Source organism: Caenorhabditis remanei, chromosome III (genome assembly GCF_010183535.1).
Source record: "Caenorhabditis remanei strain PX506 chromosome III, whole genome shotgun sequence".
Taxonomy (NCBI): Eukaryota; Metazoa; Nematoda; class Chromadorea; order Rhabditida; family Rhabditidae; genus Caenorhabditis; species Caenorhabditis remanei.
The window spans coordinates 7,830,597-7,849,026 of NC_071330.1; the positions used below are offsets into that span (position 1 = coordinate 7,830,597).

The 18,430-nt window shown below is 34.9% G+C and overlaps 7 protein-coding genes across 7 annotated transcripts; 2 read left to right on the forward strand and 5 right to left on the reverse strand.

Moving 5' to 3' along the window:
* Nucleotides 1–646: 646 nt before the first annotated feature.
* On the forward strand, nt 647–1,865 carry GCK72_009862 (uncharacterized protein; the record flags this gene model as incomplete). Its single annotated transcript, XM_053727570.1, has 5 exons — nt 647–827; nt 878–1,078; nt 1,166–1,435; nt 1,479–1,586; nt 1,636–1,865. The coding sequence occupies 5 exons, from the start codon at nt 647–649 to the stop codon at nt 1,863–1,865; spliced, it is 990 nt and encodes a 329-aa protein (XP_053587147.1).
* Nucleotides 1,866–1,975: 110 nt separating this feature from the next.
* GCK72_009863 (uncharacterized protein) lies at nt 1,976–5,885 on the reverse strand (the record flags this gene model as incomplete). The annotated part of the gene is made up of 8 exons (XM_053727571.1): nt 1,976–2,125; nt 2,173–2,312; nt 2,355–2,670; nt 2,713–3,050; nt 3,096–3,210; nt 3,258–3,438; nt 3,492–5,736; nt 5,783–5,885. 8 exons carry the CDS (start codon nt 5,883–5,885, stop codon nt 1,976–1,978), a joined length of 3,588 nt encoding a protein of 1,195 aa, XP_053587148.1.
* A 476-nt stretch (nt 5,886–6,361) lies between these two features.
* On the forward strand, nt 6,362–7,129 carry GCK72_009864 (uncharacterized protein; the record flags this gene model as incomplete). Its single annotated transcript, XM_053727572.1, has 3 exons — nt 6,362–6,368; nt 6,419–6,659; nt 6,997–7,129. The coding sequence occupies 3 exons, from the start codon at nt 6,362–6,364 to the stop codon at nt 7,127–7,129; spliced, it is 381 nt and encodes a 126-aa protein (XP_053587149.1).
* GCK72_009865 (uncharacterized protein) lies at nt 7,056–8,006 on the reverse strand (the record flags this gene model as incomplete). The annotated part of the gene is made up of 2 exons (XM_003113146.1): nt 7,056–7,458; nt 7,681–8,006. 2 exons carry the CDS (start codon nt 8,004–8,006, stop codon nt 7,056–7,058), a joined length of 729 nt encoding a protein of 242 aa, XP_003113194.1.
* Nucleotides 8,007–11,366: 3,360 nt separating this feature from the next.
* GCK72_009866 (uncharacterized protein) lies at nt 11,367–12,481 on the reverse strand (the record flags this gene model as incomplete). The annotated part of the gene is made up of 3 exons (XM_003113062.2): nt 11,367–11,620; nt 11,668–12,328; nt 12,407–12,481. 3 exons carry the CDS (start codon nt 12,479–12,481, stop codon nt 11,367–11,369), a joined length of 990 nt encoding a protein of 329 aa, XP_003113110.2.
* A 556-nt stretch (nt 12,482–13,037) lies between these two features.
* On the reverse strand, nt 13,038–14,591 carry GCK72_009867 (uncharacterized protein; the record flags this gene model as incomplete). The annotated part of the gene is made up of 3 exons (XM_053727573.1): nt 13,038–13,096; nt 13,766–14,462; nt 14,511–14,591. 3 exons carry the CDS (start codon nt 14,589–14,591, stop codon nt 13,038–13,040), a joined length of 837 nt encoding a protein of 278 aa, XP_053587150.1.
* Nucleotides 14,592–16,296: 1,705 nt separating this feature from the next.
* GCK72_009868 (uncharacterized protein) lies at nt 16,297–17,509 on the reverse strand (the record flags this gene model as incomplete). Its single annotated transcript, XM_003113264.2, has 3 exons — nt 16,297–16,547; nt 16,598–17,264; nt 17,444–17,509. 3 exons carry the CDS (start codon nt 17,507–17,509, stop codon nt 16,297–16,299), a joined length of 984 nt encoding a protein of 327 aa, XP_003113312.2.
* Nucleotides 17,510–18,430: the final 921 nt, after the last annotated feature.

The following is an 18,430-nucleotide window of genomic DNA, read 5'->3' on the forward strand; positions in this document are numbered from 1 at the left end:
AACATTTTTCTGATTCAAATCACAGAAAATTTATTGATTCAACGGGTTTCCCTCTTTAATTATCAGTTAGACTCTTCAACCACCTCATTCAACCAAATTTGGCCAAAATACAGTTTAGATTCTGATAAATTTCAAATGTGATCTACCCTTTTTTACTTTGTCTATATTCGAAATAAATATTGGCTAATGGAGAAAAGGAATTGACTTTAAAAAAATAATTGGACAAAGTGGCAAAAGGACTTCACTTTTTCGTGATCTTTCATTGAAGAACTACTTTTTCTTTTCCAAAACCGTGCATATTTAAGGAAAAAAAACGTGTCAATCGTTGAATTATGTAAAACTTTTTTCAAACAAAATAAATAAACATTGAGTAAATATTGACAGGAATACTGATTTCAAAATATAAATAGATTATTTTATTCGTATAATCTTTTCTGTTTTTCCACAGTAATTCCCCCACTGACCGCTCCATTCTAAAGCTGTCCAAACAGTTCGTAAAGCAACACCTCATTTAAAAACACTACAGTAACCAACGAGACGACAGACATTTCATAGTATATAATGCTTGTTCGGAATGAGATTTGGCATAAAAATTTATACGGTTTTCTCTATTTTATTCTCTGGTTTTTTTGAAAAAGAAAATAGAATGAAGCATTTTGGAGCTGCAATTCTAGCTATAGTCTGCCTTCAGTTGGTTGAATCTGCTGCTGTTTTTGATAGAAATTACACGAAACCATATGTTTTGAAGAAGACTTGGGTTCAGAATTTCATCAAATTCCAGTACATTTTCGAGGGAAATCAACAGAAACCGAAGATTGTACCTTTGGGTAAGTGATATTACTTCCAAATGACTCTAGATTATCTGAAATAATTCCAGGATGCTCTCCAACCAACGTTGACAGTGATAACTACTTGAAACCTGGAGAGACCAGCATCGAACATGACTTCCTTTTCTCTTGTGAAGAAGGCGAAGATGGAGTTTTGAATTACGAAGCAACTGCTTGTATTGATGCTCACGGAGAAGTTATGCATCCAGGAGAGACTAGAAGACTCAGTAATGGAACTGTTGTTCTTCATTGTAACATTTATGGAGGAGCATTGAAGAAAGTCGTCGAAAGAGGCTAGTCTGAAAACTAATTAAAACTGAAATGAGACTTATTTTCAGCTGCTGGTTGTTATTTCAATGAGACAATCTACTCAGAAGATGAGAAATGGGTTGAGCCACAAGTGAATCCAGCTGATTCATCCATCGACGGACGTCTCATGCAATGTTTCCGCCCACATTACAGCTACTACGAGAGTCACGTTGTCGGATGTGTCATTGGAAAACTTGGAGTTCTCATCGGAGAATTCGGACAACTTCTCGATGGATCTTATGTAAAATGTGTGGAAGCTGAACTCGGTCATGTCAGTTTGAAGACTGTTAATGTGGATGGTTGGTTAATATTCCAAGATTATCTGAGAACTCAAAATTTCAGAATTGCAATGTAAGATGGACGAGCAAACATTTGCCCATGCTAGTCAGTGGACTGACGATAAGAAGGGAGCCAACATGAAGTGCAACTACGGACATATCGTCAAGGAGTGTAAGTTTCAAACTTTTTGAATCAAATCCGAATCGACATATATTTTCAGCCTGTGTCATTGGAAACGAAACGCTCTCAATCGGACAAGAAGTTCCAGTTTCTCGTGGATGTATTTTCCTTTGTCATCCACAAACTAATGTCTACATCTGTGATGACTACTTGCAAGAGTTCCAAATCATTGAGACAGAAGGACAGGATTTGGGACCAATCGAGGGAAATCAAATCATTGTTGAGGAACCAGAGAAGAAGAAGTCATTGAAATCTGTCTTCAAGTTTTAGACATGAAATTTGATTTGTGAATATTTATTTTTGAAATGATATTTGTAAAAACTTGGAATAAACTTATGGTATTCTATTAATTTAAAAGACTTTATATCAATGGAATTAAATTATTCAATGATTCCATCAATCGCAACTGAGAGTGGATTTGGATTCGTGTTGATTTGAATATTACGTTTCAACATGAACACAAGGAACTCTTGCTCCGTGAAAAGTGTATACATCTTATCAGGATCATTCTTATAAACTTTCAAGTCAACCTAAACAGAAAAATATGTTAACTAAATCCACGTTTCCATGAACAAACCGTTCCATTATGAATAAGAAAAAGAGGCGGAGTGTTCACATGAAGATAAGGACGAGATCCGATGTTATAACTTTCTTTCGTAGGAAATGTATCCAGCATTGTACCTCCATGCATTGTCACAATATTAGATAGTAGAGAGACTGTAAAAAATCGAACTCCTCATTAAAAAAAATCATCCTCACTGTTTTCGTAGTCTAAATTAACAACAGCTACGGATATTCCATATAAATAAGGCATTGATCCCTTAGCCATCGAGTTTGTCCACTGAGTGATTGTATTGTAAATGACTCCGTTGTACTTGACGTTCTCAACCAAATAATTATAGTCGTGATTGATAATGTCTTCATTTTTTAGACATTCACTCATCCACGAATCTTTCATTATAATAACTCCACTGAATATCCACATCAATAGTTTCATTTCATCCGTTTCTAGTGTACCATCTGCATTACATTTGACGATGCAATGAGTCGTAGTCGGGAGAAATTCTTCAGACGACTAAAATATAATAATAGATTCGAATTGAATAGATAATCTTACAATTGCTTGAAACTTCTCAATAAACGAATTCGTGAGATTATCATCAGTCCGTCCATCAATATAAATATGAAACGAACTGTTTGGAAATAAATTCGGAACTTGAATTCTAAACTTCTTATTTTTGTATTTCTTGTAAACTTTTTCCACTTTTTCGAATCTTTTAATTTTCAATGTTTGTGTTTCTCGATAGTTTTGCGGAATCAACTGTTCAGGAGTCTTGTTTTGGGCATTCAGAAGTGTTCGATCAGCTCCATGTCTGATGAGAATATCCACTATTTTTGGATAAGCTCGTTTTGTGGCAATATGTAAAGCCGTGTTGCCAAGTTCTGGAGAAATGTCTGAAAGGAAAAGGAAATGACAAGACTGATTTGGGAAACATTTACAGTTATATGCGTTGATATAAACTCCTCTTTTCACCGCTTTCAAAACATTTACTTCGTGAATTTCCCTGACCGCATCCAAAAGTGAATTCTTTCCATCTGTTCGATCCATGAAAAGCTGTGAAAAACAATATTTTTTAAAAAGAAATCAATAAGAGAACTAACAGAATATCTCCATCGCTTTTCTAATTCTTGTTGCTTTGGGAAATAATACAAATAAATCTTTTTATATTTCTCTTTTCCACTTTCAGTTAATCCGTAAGCCACCAGAATGATTGATCCAATTGCAACAAATATAGAAATGGAAATTCCTGCGACAAGACCATATGCATTCTCACTACGTTTTCTGAAAGACAGAGTTCTGATACAAGAAGAGTAATGAACATAACAAAAACTTACTTTTTAGATTTATCAACAAGTTCAAAAACATCGTCAAAATACGACTTGATATTTCCAACACTCAATTTCGCAGCAGGAAGATATCCTCTATGAGAAGAGAAGTCTAAATAAAGCTCGCTCAACTTCTTCGCATTTTCCACATTTCGAAGTTTCTCCTCATCCGAATAACCATATGAGTTCAATTGACGGTACACAGAACCAAAAACGTCTGGGAATCCAATTACTTTTGACGCACGAGGAAAAATTGTTCTAATTTTGAGTAAGTTTTCATTTTTGATGGTTGCTGCGAACTTGTCCAATTTGTTCAAATCTTCAATAAGCTTGTTTATTGGCTCTGCAGGATTTTTCCAGAACGATCTCACAAAATCAATTGGATTATTTTTTCGAATAACTTCAGAGACATCTGAATTGTATCCTGTTGCTTCTATTAGAACTTGTCTACTTTGAAATGCAATTGCCATATCATGAATCATGCTGACTCCTCTACTGAAACTCATTGATACTTCTTTTGGTTTTTCTAGTTTAAAAAGGGGATTTTCGTTGGATACATTTGCAGAGCGTGCAATTCCTTTCACTAAAAGTTCCACTTTAGTCAAGTGTTTTCTCATTTCCAAAAACTGTGAAAATAGTCTTCTCGTTGGTTCGAAATGAGTTATATCCAGAACTGATCGAACGTATTCAATGACAGTTGACATTTCCTCAGAAAATGTGAATTTGTCAACAAGACAGTTTGAAAAAACAAGAAAAGTTGAATTTTGAAATTCCCCAATCGTTTTTGAAATGACTGGCTCTGCGCCGCTGATCAGATTTTCATCGAATGCAGTAGACGCAGTATTTTGAATTGTTTCCAATTTTTCGAACTTTTCAATCAAATTGTGAAATGATTGATAGCCATTCAGACTTCGAATGTTGTCCAAAGATGCCTGAGCGTCGGATTGACGGTTGGTACTATCCAGTTGATTTAGAAAATTATCGAGAACATCTGGATCGATCGAAGAAACTGTTTCAGATGTCCACGTATTCATTGAATCAATAGCCGAGTTTATATTCTTGAGAACCATCTTTTCTTTATCAAACACAGAGTAATGTTCAGTATCAAAAGATGATTTATACTCACAGGTTTTGAAAATTGTCTTGTATTCATCCAGAAACTTCACATCGATTTTCGAAGAATGATATTCAGTGAAATTGACTTTATTGGCAGTAACCTCCAAGTAATGGCTCGATTCGAAATACAGTTTCTGAAAAGTCTTCCAACTTTTCTCCAATTCAATCATCATTTCGACAAACTTGAAGAATTCGCCGAGATTTTTCTCGATGACTTCAGTACTTTTTCCTTTTGAAATCTTCTCTTGAAACCATTCACTTTTCAAATCCTCCGATACTCGACCCATTTCTTTTATTTCCGTAAATCCAGCAGTCCATGAACGAGTCGGTGCATTCTTGGAATCCGTAATAATCATCAAATGATTGATTCCTCTTCGAAACATTGCTCCAATTTTGCTTGATTTTCGGCCATCCATTGAATTTTCTGTTTTTTGAATAACCTCTTTAAGCTTATCCATATAATTTTCAAACTTATTCAAATCTGAAGAATCAGTGTGAAACTCTTCGATTGTATTTCTGAATGACAACAGAAAACTGAAGTACATATATTTGTCTTTAAAAACTTTCTTCACGTTTTCGTTGTAATTTTTGAAATTATCCATACATTTTCTCAAATTTCCACTGTTTTTCTTCAAATTTGAAATGATTTCCAAATTGTTTTTTGCGTTCAGAGAGACAATTGTATTCTTTTTTGAAAGAGAATAGAAATTTCTTGTATTTTGAACAACATCTGGAGCACAAGCTAATACACATTCCTTAGTGTTTTTTGTCTTGACATACTTAAACAGTTCGTCAATTTTCCCCATGAAATGTGTTTCTCGGAGAAGGAATCCAACAGAAGCGTATGAACCGATAAGAGCATTCTTCTTCTGTATTTTGTCAATTACAGTCCTCTCATAACTTCCAACACTTCGCGACAATTTGATAGCTCTGTCCTCTAAATCTTTTAGAATTGGAAGAAAATGATTGAGATTATTCTTGACAACTTCCGAAAAACTTTTGGTGTCGGCCTTCAGAAATTCAGTAACAACTTCCCGAATTTCTACAATATTGTGAACAGCTGCTGACTGAAGAGCAATTGCATTCACGATACGACTCAATATAGAAAGATCTTTATATATGAGAAGAAGGTCCGAAACTGAAAATGTTTAACACGTGTCAATGAACTGTTTAACAAAACGAACCATTCTCCGCTGAGACTCTTCTATAACGATCGGTTTCAATTCTCCAACTTTCTTTTGATTCAAAACAAAAAACAACGAAAATGATGACTTTTTGAATCCACATTTAATAAGTTCGAAATTTAGAAAATTCAGAGAGAAAGGACTCTGAAATTAATGAAAAATATGTGTTGGCTGAAATTTCTGAAAACTGAAAACTCACATTGTCTTTACAATTATTCAAAATAACTATCTGAAGACTTTGAGGAGTTATTTTTCTTAAGAAGAGAAAAAAAATGAGAATACGTGGATGATGATGACACGTAATTCTATTGAAAACTAATAATTTGGACTCTCTTTCTCCCTCTTGAAATACTTCCAGACATGTTTTGAATTTCTGAAACCAAAAATTAATTGTGGAATGATAACAAGTTTCGAATATGTGCAGAAAAGGAGGTTTACTACAAATAACTGGAATCAGGTTAATATTTTTACGTGGACTCTCTCAAATAGCCACGATTATGGATACGTTTCGAAACGTGCGGTGCCAACGTTACCACTTTGAAAATCATAAATTCATCAAATCCATATCTTCAGTTAATTATGAAAGGTAAGTGTATCTTTTAATCTTTCACAAACTGATTTTTCCTCCTATTTCAGCCATTATCTTCGTTTTTTATTTCAATTTCGTCACTATATCCGCTGTGCTAGATCCGAAGATTCCGGAAAATCGTCACTGGAAAGATCATTTTGAGAAATTAGATATGAAGGCCCCGCCCTCTCCACGTCCGGATCGAGAGCATATGCTTTGGAAAGCAGTTCCTTTAGCATACTTGGAAAGGAATAACCCGAAAGAAGCAGTTGAAAACTCCCATCATGGTGATTATTCGGGCGATGAAGAGTTTGTCAGTATGCAAAAACTATATCAAAAAATGAGAGAAGAACGGAAGAATTGGAAAACTAAAAAGTTCCCAAAAAGCTCTTTCCGTTTTGAATCTTTTCAATAAAAATGTGTTTTTGTTATTTATTGTTTTCAAGCGAAGATCACAACACTAGTTGTCGGGTTGGGAGAAATATACTACAGTAGAAAAAGTGTTCAAATTGGGAGATTGAGTGTTGTAGACATGAAAAGAATAAAAGCCAGTTTAAGAAATAGTGGGAAAACTACAAAAAGTGTTACATCTGAGAATAGAAAATGAAAGAGTTCCAATTCGGTGTACTAATATGGATTATTTCAGTTGGAGAACCCTGGGAGAAGAGTATCAAAATGAAGTGGAATTGGGAATAGATGACAGAATTAAACAGAGATTACATCAATCATTGAATGAAATTCTGGCATCAACTTCTCGAAGGGGATTCCAGCGATCATAACAGTTTCCTTATTCTCTTGTTTCTCTTCTTTATGATGACTGGTACGGTGAACATTCAATGTTCTGAGTTGACAGAATCCTCTTCCACAGATTTCACATTTATGTGGTTTCTCTTTTGCGTGAATGTACTTGTGATCACGTAAATGATCTTGGCGACGGAATGCTTTCTGACAAGTATCACATTGATACGGACGTTCGTCGGTATGAGTTCTTTCGTGGATCAGAAGATTGTACGATTTTGTGAATTTCCGATTACAGTACTTGCAAATGAAATCTTTCTTTTGACGTTTACGTGGTCCGTGATTTGTACGATGAGTTGGATCGAGGTACCTGAAAGTTGAGAATCCATAAAATGATGCTAGAGAGGGAATTTCTAAAAAGACAGTCCAACAATTAATGAAGAACATCGAGAATTTTGTTGTGAATTGACGCTATGGGACAACTTGTGACAACGTATATTCTCAACCGTTACTGTAGGAGCTCTTTTATTTATTTATTTATTATTTATTTATTTATGACAAAAAGTGCTTCAAAAATGTCTTTAATTCATACCATGGTGTTCCAAGTGGCGTTAAAAGCTGTGATTGAAGCTGATGTCGAAACATATTTTCAGTAGTCAGAGGAACTTGAATGGTGTTTGTTGCAGCGGTAATCGGAAGTGCTGGAGATGGAGAAGGACTCAAGTTCAGAGAGTTAAGCCATGCTTGAAGATCCTCTGATGGAGCGTTGACTTGCTCCAATTGTTGACTTTGCTGGCTCATGAAGTGATGGAGGAACAATTTCTGTTGTTGCGCCATTATCATATTGAATACATCTTCTGGTGATGGAACTACTTGTGACATTGTATTTCCAGGAAGTATTCCCATCGGAAGTGCCATTTCTGAATATAATTAGGTTATCAGTGAAATCTAATCAATGAGAAGGAAACGGTATGCAAAATAAAGGTCAACCATGCACACATAAATACGCATATTCAAATGATGGGACCTGAAAACGGACGAAGGTCGGAGAGCATACAGAGAGAAACCAGAGAAACGAGAAGATGATAAGGAAGAACTGATAAGCCAGAAAAGGAACCTGATCGTAGAAACATAATGGAGAATTGAGATGCGGAGAGAGTTGGTAGGTGTAACACTGCGCCACCTGTTGACGATTTATTGAGAGTCGATGGGTCTAGAACGAGGAAAAAATGGTATGTAGTTTCAGTGTTTGATGCAACTGAACGATTATACAATAATGGATAGAGTTATGAAATTGACTGGGAGTTATTTCTGAATGTTTCACAATGAACACATAACGGTCACGAGAAAAACCGTTCGCGATGAAGCTGCAGCGCTTCTAAAGCCACCGCATCTGCTGCCAAACTGCCAACCGGAGTACCGTATTTGGTTGATTGACTCCGCCCCCTTTTCTCTTCTGTTCTTCCGTTTTATCATCCTTTCAACTCCTTTTATTCAAATAGACGATCGGCTCTTCTCATTCGTTCACAAGGAGATAAAATGGTGACTCTGTTCCATTAACAATGATAGTGGCGGCTCCCAAAAAGAGAGTCAATGATGATGTAGAAAAGAGGAATGGCGACCTGAACGGGGTGGTCATAAAATGGGAAAAAAGGGAAGAGAGAGAGAAAGAAAGTGCATGTATGACTAGACAGGTAACACTCTACTTTTTGAATTCAGTATCTGGTGAGGAAAGAGGTAGCAAAGAAGTGATAGTCACATGAGAAGAATAATGTTCAAAGCTACAGTATACCCATGCAAGAATCAGAAAAAAGAGCAGCTGATAGGTGCGAAGTTAAGAAGTTTTCATAACCTTCGTTCCATGAAGTTCAAAACTACAGTAACCCACATTTAAAGTTCCAAGAACTGAGTTAATATTCCTAGTAGTAATACACCTAATAATGACGTGAATGTCATGGTGACACACTCTCTTCGAAATGATAAAATTTAGAAACCAAACAGTCGAAATATGAAATATCAGTAGCCAGAAAGTAGCACAAATGCATCATCAACAACTTGCTATCAAAAAATGACGAAATAGTCTTTGTTTGCTTCTACCGTACCTGGAATACGGGAATTTATTCCCTTTTGAATTGAAAATAAACAGAAGAATCGCGTGGAAATCAAATCCGATCAATTTTTCAATAAGATCAATAAGTGCTGATAACAGAACACAAGGATTCATATAATCCGCTTATCGAGATGACTTTTGTTCATCCAATTGCTGAAAATGGAAGCCACTCTCAAATGATCGGGAGCACACAACTCGAGACTGATAACAAATTGATCAACTGATAACCATTGATTGAAAAAGGAAGAAGTATTTTGAGTATATAAAATGAAGAGAGTTATATATATAATGGATTGAAATTATGGACACAAATGTGAAGTGATGTAAGAAAAAGATATGAAAAGAGAGAACGAATTTGGGTAGTCCGTTCCCAAACTCATAAAAAAGGAGCGCACCTGCAGATCTCTGCGACTCTTGAATAGTACATACTCTATATGAAATGCCTAATCGGAAGGGGATTTTTATTATAACTTTTTTTCGAAATTGAAGACTATGGACAAGGGGAGTGAAGAAAAAAAAGAAATGGAAGGAGAGCAGATGGCTGAAATACTACGGGTTACTGTAGTAGTAATAGGCTTGGTTTTTTCATGATTTGAATACTGTTCCCCACGAGAAGAGATCACAGTTCATGTTCTGAGAGAAAGCATCGAAAAGTGATTGGTATCGGAAACGAGTCACACTTTCACAGAACCAAAGCATTTGAACATTTGGGAATCGTCTCTACGAACTCTCTGGACTTAGTCCAGCAATTCACATTTGAACGTCAAGATATCTACTTCGAAACAGCATGACCGAGATTCAAGAAGATCCACGAGAGTTCAAATAAAAATCGGTATTCTGGAAATCGTAGGCGGAATAGGATACTACGAACTAGGTGTGTCTGAAAGACCATTAACATATGTTTCCCGGAAAATACTAGTCGTTTATGCGCTCCAATCAGAACATTTTCCATCTTAAAATAATCGTTCGTGTCACGCAATCTTCTCTGCTTTTCTCTGGTTTCATTGTGACCTTTCTCCCGTTCCGCCACCACATTTCCAGACAAAAAAGTCGGTTTAATGTGTATGTGCCCGCAAACTTTTTTCTTTCCAGTAATAGTTGATAACATGCATCAACTGCTATACATGTGAATATTTCAAGTGTTGAGGTTAAAAAATCAAAGAAATCAAATTGGTAAACAGAGAATCTTGAACAGAGGGCAAAGTCCCTTTTTGGGTTTGTGACCTTTCAGTTTTAGGGTGGAATCGAATAGGAGTATCTTGTTGAGGGAACTATGGAAATGTAGAGATTTCAAAACTGGCATTAGTATTCGTTTTTTAAAATAATTTTATTTCCCATCTTGTCTAATGAGATCACACAAAATACAAATAATATCGATCGGGAAGTTGAATGGAAAAATAGGGACAAATGGTGCACGAGTCATAGGTGTTTGGGAGAAATTAGGCGAAGGGCACAAGAAAGGATTGAATGTTGGAGAAGTCGATGGTATCGGATGAAGAGCAGATGAATAGTTTGGAAAGGGACGTTTCGGTGGCGGACAAATTATAAAATGAATTGTCGTCAATGGGTGGTCAACTTATTTTCTCATATTTTGATTTACTGGATCCTGTAGCATGTGAGTTATGTCGAGTCTTCAATTCAATCATTTGAGTTCTGAAAAAGTGAAGAAAAAAATTATGTCTGTCGGATAATGAAAAAACTAAAGAATACTCACCCGATAAGTGGTTACTGCAATATACTCAGAATGCGGAATCTCGATAGAAGAAATCAGTTGATTTTAAGACGAAGGAAGGAATGAATGGACGGATGGAACTTCTAAAATTGTGAGAACTGGAATACGATTGTGCATCTGATGGAGGAAGATCTTGAAAATATAAAATGTTGAATACATCCATTCCCTGTGATAACTTTATTTAAGAATCAATTGATCTATGAAAATATAGAATTGTTAATTTCCTAAATGTTTGATCCTTTTTGCATGGTTGTTATTCTGCAAATGCAGAAGTCACCGATTAAGTAATAGATGTACTGTGCTTTCAAATTGTAAATTTAAAAAAAAATTGTTTATTCAACGTAAAGAAGGATTTCAAAAGAAAAATAGAGGTATTTGAAACATGAAATATTTGAAAGAAAGAATATTCGAGAAATATGAGTCACTTAAAAAGAAATTAGGATTGTGGGAATGAATCTTTGACGAGTTGTCTCAATTTAAGGGTTGGTTGATATAAATTAAATAGAGAGACAACTGTATCAAGATCAGTGATTGTATCTACCAAAACTGCGCTGATAGATATAAGTTCTGCGAAACGAGCTGGCACAGACTGCTGATATTTCAATTCACAATATTGGAAAAGAGCAGAAGCATAAATTTTCTGGTATTGAGATATTATATTTTTTGCAGGCATTGAGTAGTCAGGATCAGCTGAAATATGAATTAAGTAGCTGCATTGGTGAGAAGAAAAAACTTACTCTGATCACAGAAAATAATAGAAACAAGAAGGAGAAGTTCTTCTTTAGTCACACGATATTCGATGAATTTTGAAATGAGACGACATCGAATTTTATTGAGAAGGAGTTGGGAATATTGAGGAACATTCAAGATTTCTTCAGGGAATACATCTACTTTCTCAGGAAATGTCATAAAACTGAGATTATTTGAATAGGAACGAACTGCAATGAAGTAGATAGCACACTTGAAATATGCATTCTTTATGAAAATCTTCAAATCTCTCGAAGTCAACAAATTGACCAAATCGAATCCTTTCATAAATTCAATTGTTGTATAAATTTCCATTAATACCCAATCATGCGAAGTGAATATCACATGTTCATCCTTCTCTTTTATAGCTCCAGGACTCATTATTTGATCCAAATTCAAATCTTCCGTCATTTGATACTTGAAAAATGTCGAGTTTCGTTTATTATCCAGTGCAATAAGACTGTCGATCAATGAGAGTTTTTCCCTATATTTCTTTATTGAATTTATCTGCATCCCTCCGTTTATACATGAATAAAATCGACAATTTCTGCATTCTTGAATTCTTCTCGTACTACAATTACATGGTTCCAATGGAACTGACAGACGAAAAACTCTTCGGAAAACCATTTTACATTTGTTGCAACTGTCAACCTGCAAAAATCGAAAAATTCACATTGCTAGATAATTTCAACGACAAAAGTAATTTGAAGTAAACAGAAGAAGACGTACCTGATAATTGAATTCAGTTGTCATATCTTTGCAGATAACACATGGTTTCCACACCTGTAGTCGACGAGACGGCATTTCTGAACATGTGATAAAAATCGATCGTGTTTGTGTTAAAATGAAACGATATATAAATGAAAAAAATGAAGAGGAAAATATCAGAAAGTAGCGTAAAACCTCTATTAGTGGCGCCCCCATAGCAAGAGTTTAGAGCACAATATCTCAACTGCCTCGAGAGCTGTCAAATGTTTCCAACTGAAGAAATATTTTATAAATATTTAGATATATCTTGTCTGTTGGCAACTTTTTGATATCTCTTTTGAGAAAAAAGATATACCGCGTTAAATAGGATTTTCTGAGGGCACCTCTTTTAGATGGTTTACGGTATGATCATTAAAGATTATGACAGTAGGAAATTGGTGAAAACCATTAATAAAAAATTCAGAGTCAGATGAATAAATCTCACTACTTTTCGAAGCTTCAGTCAGTGGTCTTTTAAATTATTTCGAAAATGTTTTGTTTTGATCTCAATGAATTCTGGTGGTTCTGTTGTGCTGAGTAGGAGGAGATATCTCGAAAAGCACTGAGAGTGCGGGATGACGATTAGAGAGCACGAGAAAGAAGTTTGATCTTGTCAGAGATTATTCAGTTTGATCATACGAAGACGTCGTTTCTGATTTGGAGTGAATGCACCTTTAATAGAATAATATTAAGCCGGAAGAAAGAATCTAGTGGGAGAGAATTCTTCCGATCAGAAATCAATAGAAGACTTCCAACGTGACAACAGCAGGTGAAAAAATGAGCGTATGACTCAAAAAGTGCCAGAACTCTTTAAATTATCTTTTTTTTGTTTTATTTCAATCGTAGACTACAAAGTTCAATGTAGTATATATGTTTATTCGTGAAATCGAATGCCAGTGACAAAATTCTATCAAAAGAAATAGGTGCAGTTGAAAGTATTAATATCGAATAAAAAAAATTAGATCAGAAAAAAGTTTTTGAACATTCAATGCGAAGAAAATGAGATGAAAAAGAAGAGAAATGGATTAGGATTAGAAAAAGTCATCGACTAGTTTGTTTAGCTTAACTCCAGATTCAACGAATTGGAAAAGTGAATGAGTCTTTCCGAGATCTCCCATGGTATCTATCAAAACCAAAATGTCGGTTTGGCCGGTTTGGCCAATAGGTTTGGCCAATAAGTCGGTTTGGCCAATAATTCAACTTGTAGTTTTTCCGACAATAATCCATCAACACTACTTGATGAAAATTGTAATATGTTCGTATGAGATTCATCCCTTTCGTCGTCAAGTTTGGGTTAGCTGAAAGAAAAATAATAATTTTATTGCAACCAAAATAACTAACTTGAACCATCATCACTATTTGGCTCCATAATAATATTTGGATCGCAGGAGATGAGAACAGAAAGAAGAAGAAATTCTTCTTTTGTAACTCGGAATTCAATGAACTTTGAAATTAAAAGACAACGAATTCGTTTGAATAATTTGTCATGACGTTGCTGAATATCAACAGACTCTTCAGGAAAAACATCTTTGTTTCCAGGGAAGATCATCGAGTCTCTGTTCGACTGAAACGATGCCATTGCCATGAAAAATATGGTTGTCTTGAAGTAAGTCTTTTTAATGAATGCTGTAGTCTCCTCTGGATTCAAAAACTTCACAAAATGAAATCCTTTCATGAATTCAATAGTGGTTATATTTTGAAGTGAAGCCCATTGATGAGAAGTCAAATTGTGATCACTCGGAGATCTTTCTGTGAATTCGATAGTTCCTCTGTTCATTATTTCCTCCAAACTCAGATCTTCTGTTGGTTGCGAATTCGTAAAATTGAACAGCCTGCGCTCGTTCCAATCCATCAAATTTTTGAAAAGTTTTTCAAGTTTTTCGTCGAAAATGTTTAATCCAATTTCCGCGCATTTAGCCAGTCGACCTTCTCTACACGTTCCCGAAGGAGAACATTCCCCTGTACAATTGCAAACAATAGGGGTAGTTGCTTTTGTGATTCTTCGGGAAAACTGTTTGCATCTATTACACAGATTTTTCTGAAAACAACAGTTTTATGTTGTTTCTTTGAGATTAATATAACTTACGCGTCTGTAAAACATAATTACATTATCAGCAGTACCACATACTTCACAAGCGATCGCCATATTCCTATTTCTTTCAGCCATTGGAAGGGAAATAATCAGAAAAAACAGAAGAATGAAAGAGGAGGAAGTGAAATAAGCTTTATTTATGTTTACTTCTAAACTGAATTTCGAAAAGAAGTATAATTTATTCCGTGATTATATCCGCCGTCCAGTCTACACTACTATCTCATTAGTAGTAACTTGGTTGTTTGATCTTCAGCCCAAACTCTGTTTTCAATGCTCAGTCATGTGAGAGTACAAGTATGCTCAAAAGTGACGAAAATGAACAAAATAGATCAGAAAAAATGAGTAGAACTCAGTAAAAACTTATCGAATTGGGAACTAAAGTGTTGGAAAAGATGGAAAAGAGGGAAGAGAATAGAAGAAATATTAGTGAAGGACTGGTCTTATTGTTTTTTTGTCACCGCATATTTCATCAAGCTTTTGGGAAGAGATTATGTATATTATCAGTGATCTTTGACTATTTCTTCCGAATAATCTAATGTGGCTCATGTCTTGAAAACAATTCTGGCAACTTTTGAACCTGTTGTAAATCAAAATGTGAGTACACTGGAAATTATGAATACATCTCATCAGACAACATTCCATTATGTTCAGATCTATGCACACGACTATTTATTCTCATAAGCATTGTTTTCGAATGCTCTTGAAACTTGGGAGTTTTTTTATACTTCCTTTTATATCATTTGAAATAACATTTGGTTTTTAGGTTAAAACCGCATTTTCTCAACTGTACAATAATTCTTATAATCTCGAACAACTCTATTGTCATCTTTTGATTGGAATTCAACGACTGATCTCTGTGAAAATAAGGAAGTTTTCTGGTTTTCAATGTGTTGAAGTTCACTGTGATTACTAAGCAGATTTCATTTTAAACATCAATTGATAGAAACACACAGAAATACATATTTGTTTTTGCTGTTGATCTCAATAAACTTCGATTTCGATCTCTTGATCTCAAAACGATCCGATTGGGTGGAAAACGGGAATTTTCAATCATACACATTGGAGAGAACATTCAATATGCACGTCAACTTTAACCCACTGCAGTCATTCGAATACTTTGTCGATCTTGTTCCTGATATTGATGCAGCAAGTAAATGGTTAACTCTCACCAACGCAGCAAGTACCTTACTACTTTATGGTACTTTCGCAAGCAACAAGCAACTGTCTAGGAATAACTCTACCAACAAGAAATGGTAAGCAGCTGATTTGGAAATCATTTGTGTTCATTTACCCACCAGGTTCCCCTTATAGCTTGCCAAAAAATTTTCCATGAGAAGTGAGCTGTTCAGTTACCTTATGAACTCCATGGCCCAATTTATATGATCTTGAGTTTTGCACATCAATTGGAACATGATTTTCATAAAATATTGCGAAAATAATACTGAAAATGCCTGAAATGACTCTGAGATTTAAGGTTAAAAATTTATCCACTTAAGATTGAAAATTTTTAATTCAATTTCATTCAATTTTTAGCAATTTATCGTACGTGGGTAAGTTCATTCTGTTTTTCTGTTTTTCCCTTTTTTGTAACTGCATTCAAAACATTTCGTTAATCGGTCAAGAGTTGAGTCTAGCAATAGACGCATGAGTGAAAATAAGTCAACATTTATCTATAATCTTGCTTTTCTTGGAAATGCGATTACAATTCAAGCAAAATCATATTGAGTTTGAACTTTCTGCATGACTAGTTTATTGAGGAAATAGTATACAAATACGAGGCTCAACAGTTCAGAAGCTCTGCACACAATTTCTTGTATTTTTCAGTTGGTGGCCGAAAAGTGAACATAAAACACAATTGTCCAATATCTTCCATGTGCCTGTTGATTATGTGACATACTGATAGTAATTCATTGAATCTTGATGGTCCAAACTGTTGATAAGTGATAAGACAATACTGGAACAAAGCCGATGTATAGATTTTCTGTTGGATACTTATTATTGTTCGGCCATCATCTGATAGGTGATTGATTGCTGAAAATATATATTACTTCGAAACTCAAAAATAAGAAATTCAAACGCACCAGGATTACACAAAAGTACTGAAATGAGCAACAGGAATTCTTCTTCTTTTATATTCAGTTCAATCAGTTTCCCGATTAATCTACTTTGAACTCTTGCAAGAAAATCAGAAGCACAATATGGAATCAGTTGTTCTGGAACAATACTATCTCCATCTGGATACTGTAGAAATTCGGATTTCAGAGAATACGATCGAATCGCCTTGATAAGCGAAGCAGTTTTAAAGCAAGATGCTTTGAATATTACTAGTAAATCATCCGGATCTAGTAGCTGAGCAAATTCAAATTTACTCATGAATTCGATAGTTGTCAGTTGTTCCATGAATCCCCAATCAGATTTCGAGAATACTTGATCAGTTGATTTTTTTGAAAATAGTGGAAATTTATTGATGACTTGAGATAAAGTTGGATCATCAGCACATTGATAATTCAATAATTTATTGGATCTTTCGGCATTTCGTTTCGATAAACTGTTGATGAGATCTGACAGATTCACATATTGATTTGTGTTCAATTTCATTCCGAGATGCAAACATTTTTGGAATCTGCATAGTTTACAGGCCAGAATAGAGTTGAGTTGGTCACAATTTCCATTGTTTTTACAGAATTTCTCAGATTTTCCGAGGATTGCTCTTCGGAAGAACATCTTGCACGCATTACAAGATAGTACCTGAAATTTTTTTTGAATATTTTAAATATAATTTATATTGTTCTTCACGAATTTTCTGAGAAGAATAAAGTATTTGTCTGTATTATATAACAGAAAACTGAATTGATAAAGGGATTTCAAAAGTTCCAACTCAGGGTCAGATCAATTATTCCTTCAAGTCTCAAAATATTCAAACTTACGCCGTAATTGAATGCATTGCTAGGCCTTGAGCATACAGCACAGTTTGTTTCAGGCGGCGTATTCATTTCGAACAAACTGTTGAAATGATCTGACTCCAAAAGTCTTGGTACAAATCAGAATAAGATTCCAGTCGTCGTCGTGAAATATTGCACCAATGGCTTATCGAAGCAAAAAAAATGAAGGGATTAGTTAAATATGACTTGTAAGGTGAATGACGACGAGGGGAGAAGACTAGACTCTTTATCTCGTAACATCACTAGAGAAATAGAAACCAAAAGCCCAGCTGCTTCATGTTTGATCATTCACAGCTTTCTAAGAACTGATTGTGTACTCGAAAATAATACGGGAAAGTTCGGCGTGGGAGATTTAATTTCTATGTATGTAGTGGTTGTTGTGCTTAAAGAAAAATAATTTGATTGTCGGAGGATAGAAAATAGAGAAATCTGAAAGAGGTAGAGAGAGGTGGAAATTATGACGACAAAATACAAAGTCAGTAGTGATTCCCTTGAAGAATCCAGAATGTTTGCAAAATAATCTCGTTGAGTTTGTGTTCTCCATTCTACAAACCTAAGCCATATATATCATGTGCTCTTGTTATCAAAAGATCTAAATTGTTCTGTTTCCCTATAGATCGTTTTATCGAAACTATTCTGACTAGTGTCGGTTAATGATCCAAAATATAATCTGCAAGTTGCATTGTAGACTACAACATGTTTTCAATTATTTGAGCAATTTCTTCAGTGCATGCTGTGTTCATTTCGAGGAAACCTCAAAAGAGCTCCCATTTTAATACAAAAATGAATTGAAACCATATATGAAATCGAATTGAATTGAATTTAATATTATGTCAACAAGTCATTCTCAGAACGAAATGTGATCATTCTTTTTGCAAGTAAATCATGGGGGTTTCGAAAAAGTCAAACCAATGACTCAATCCACTTGCACCTTGTTTATGTGTCTGATTTCAGCAAACGTTTAAATATGAT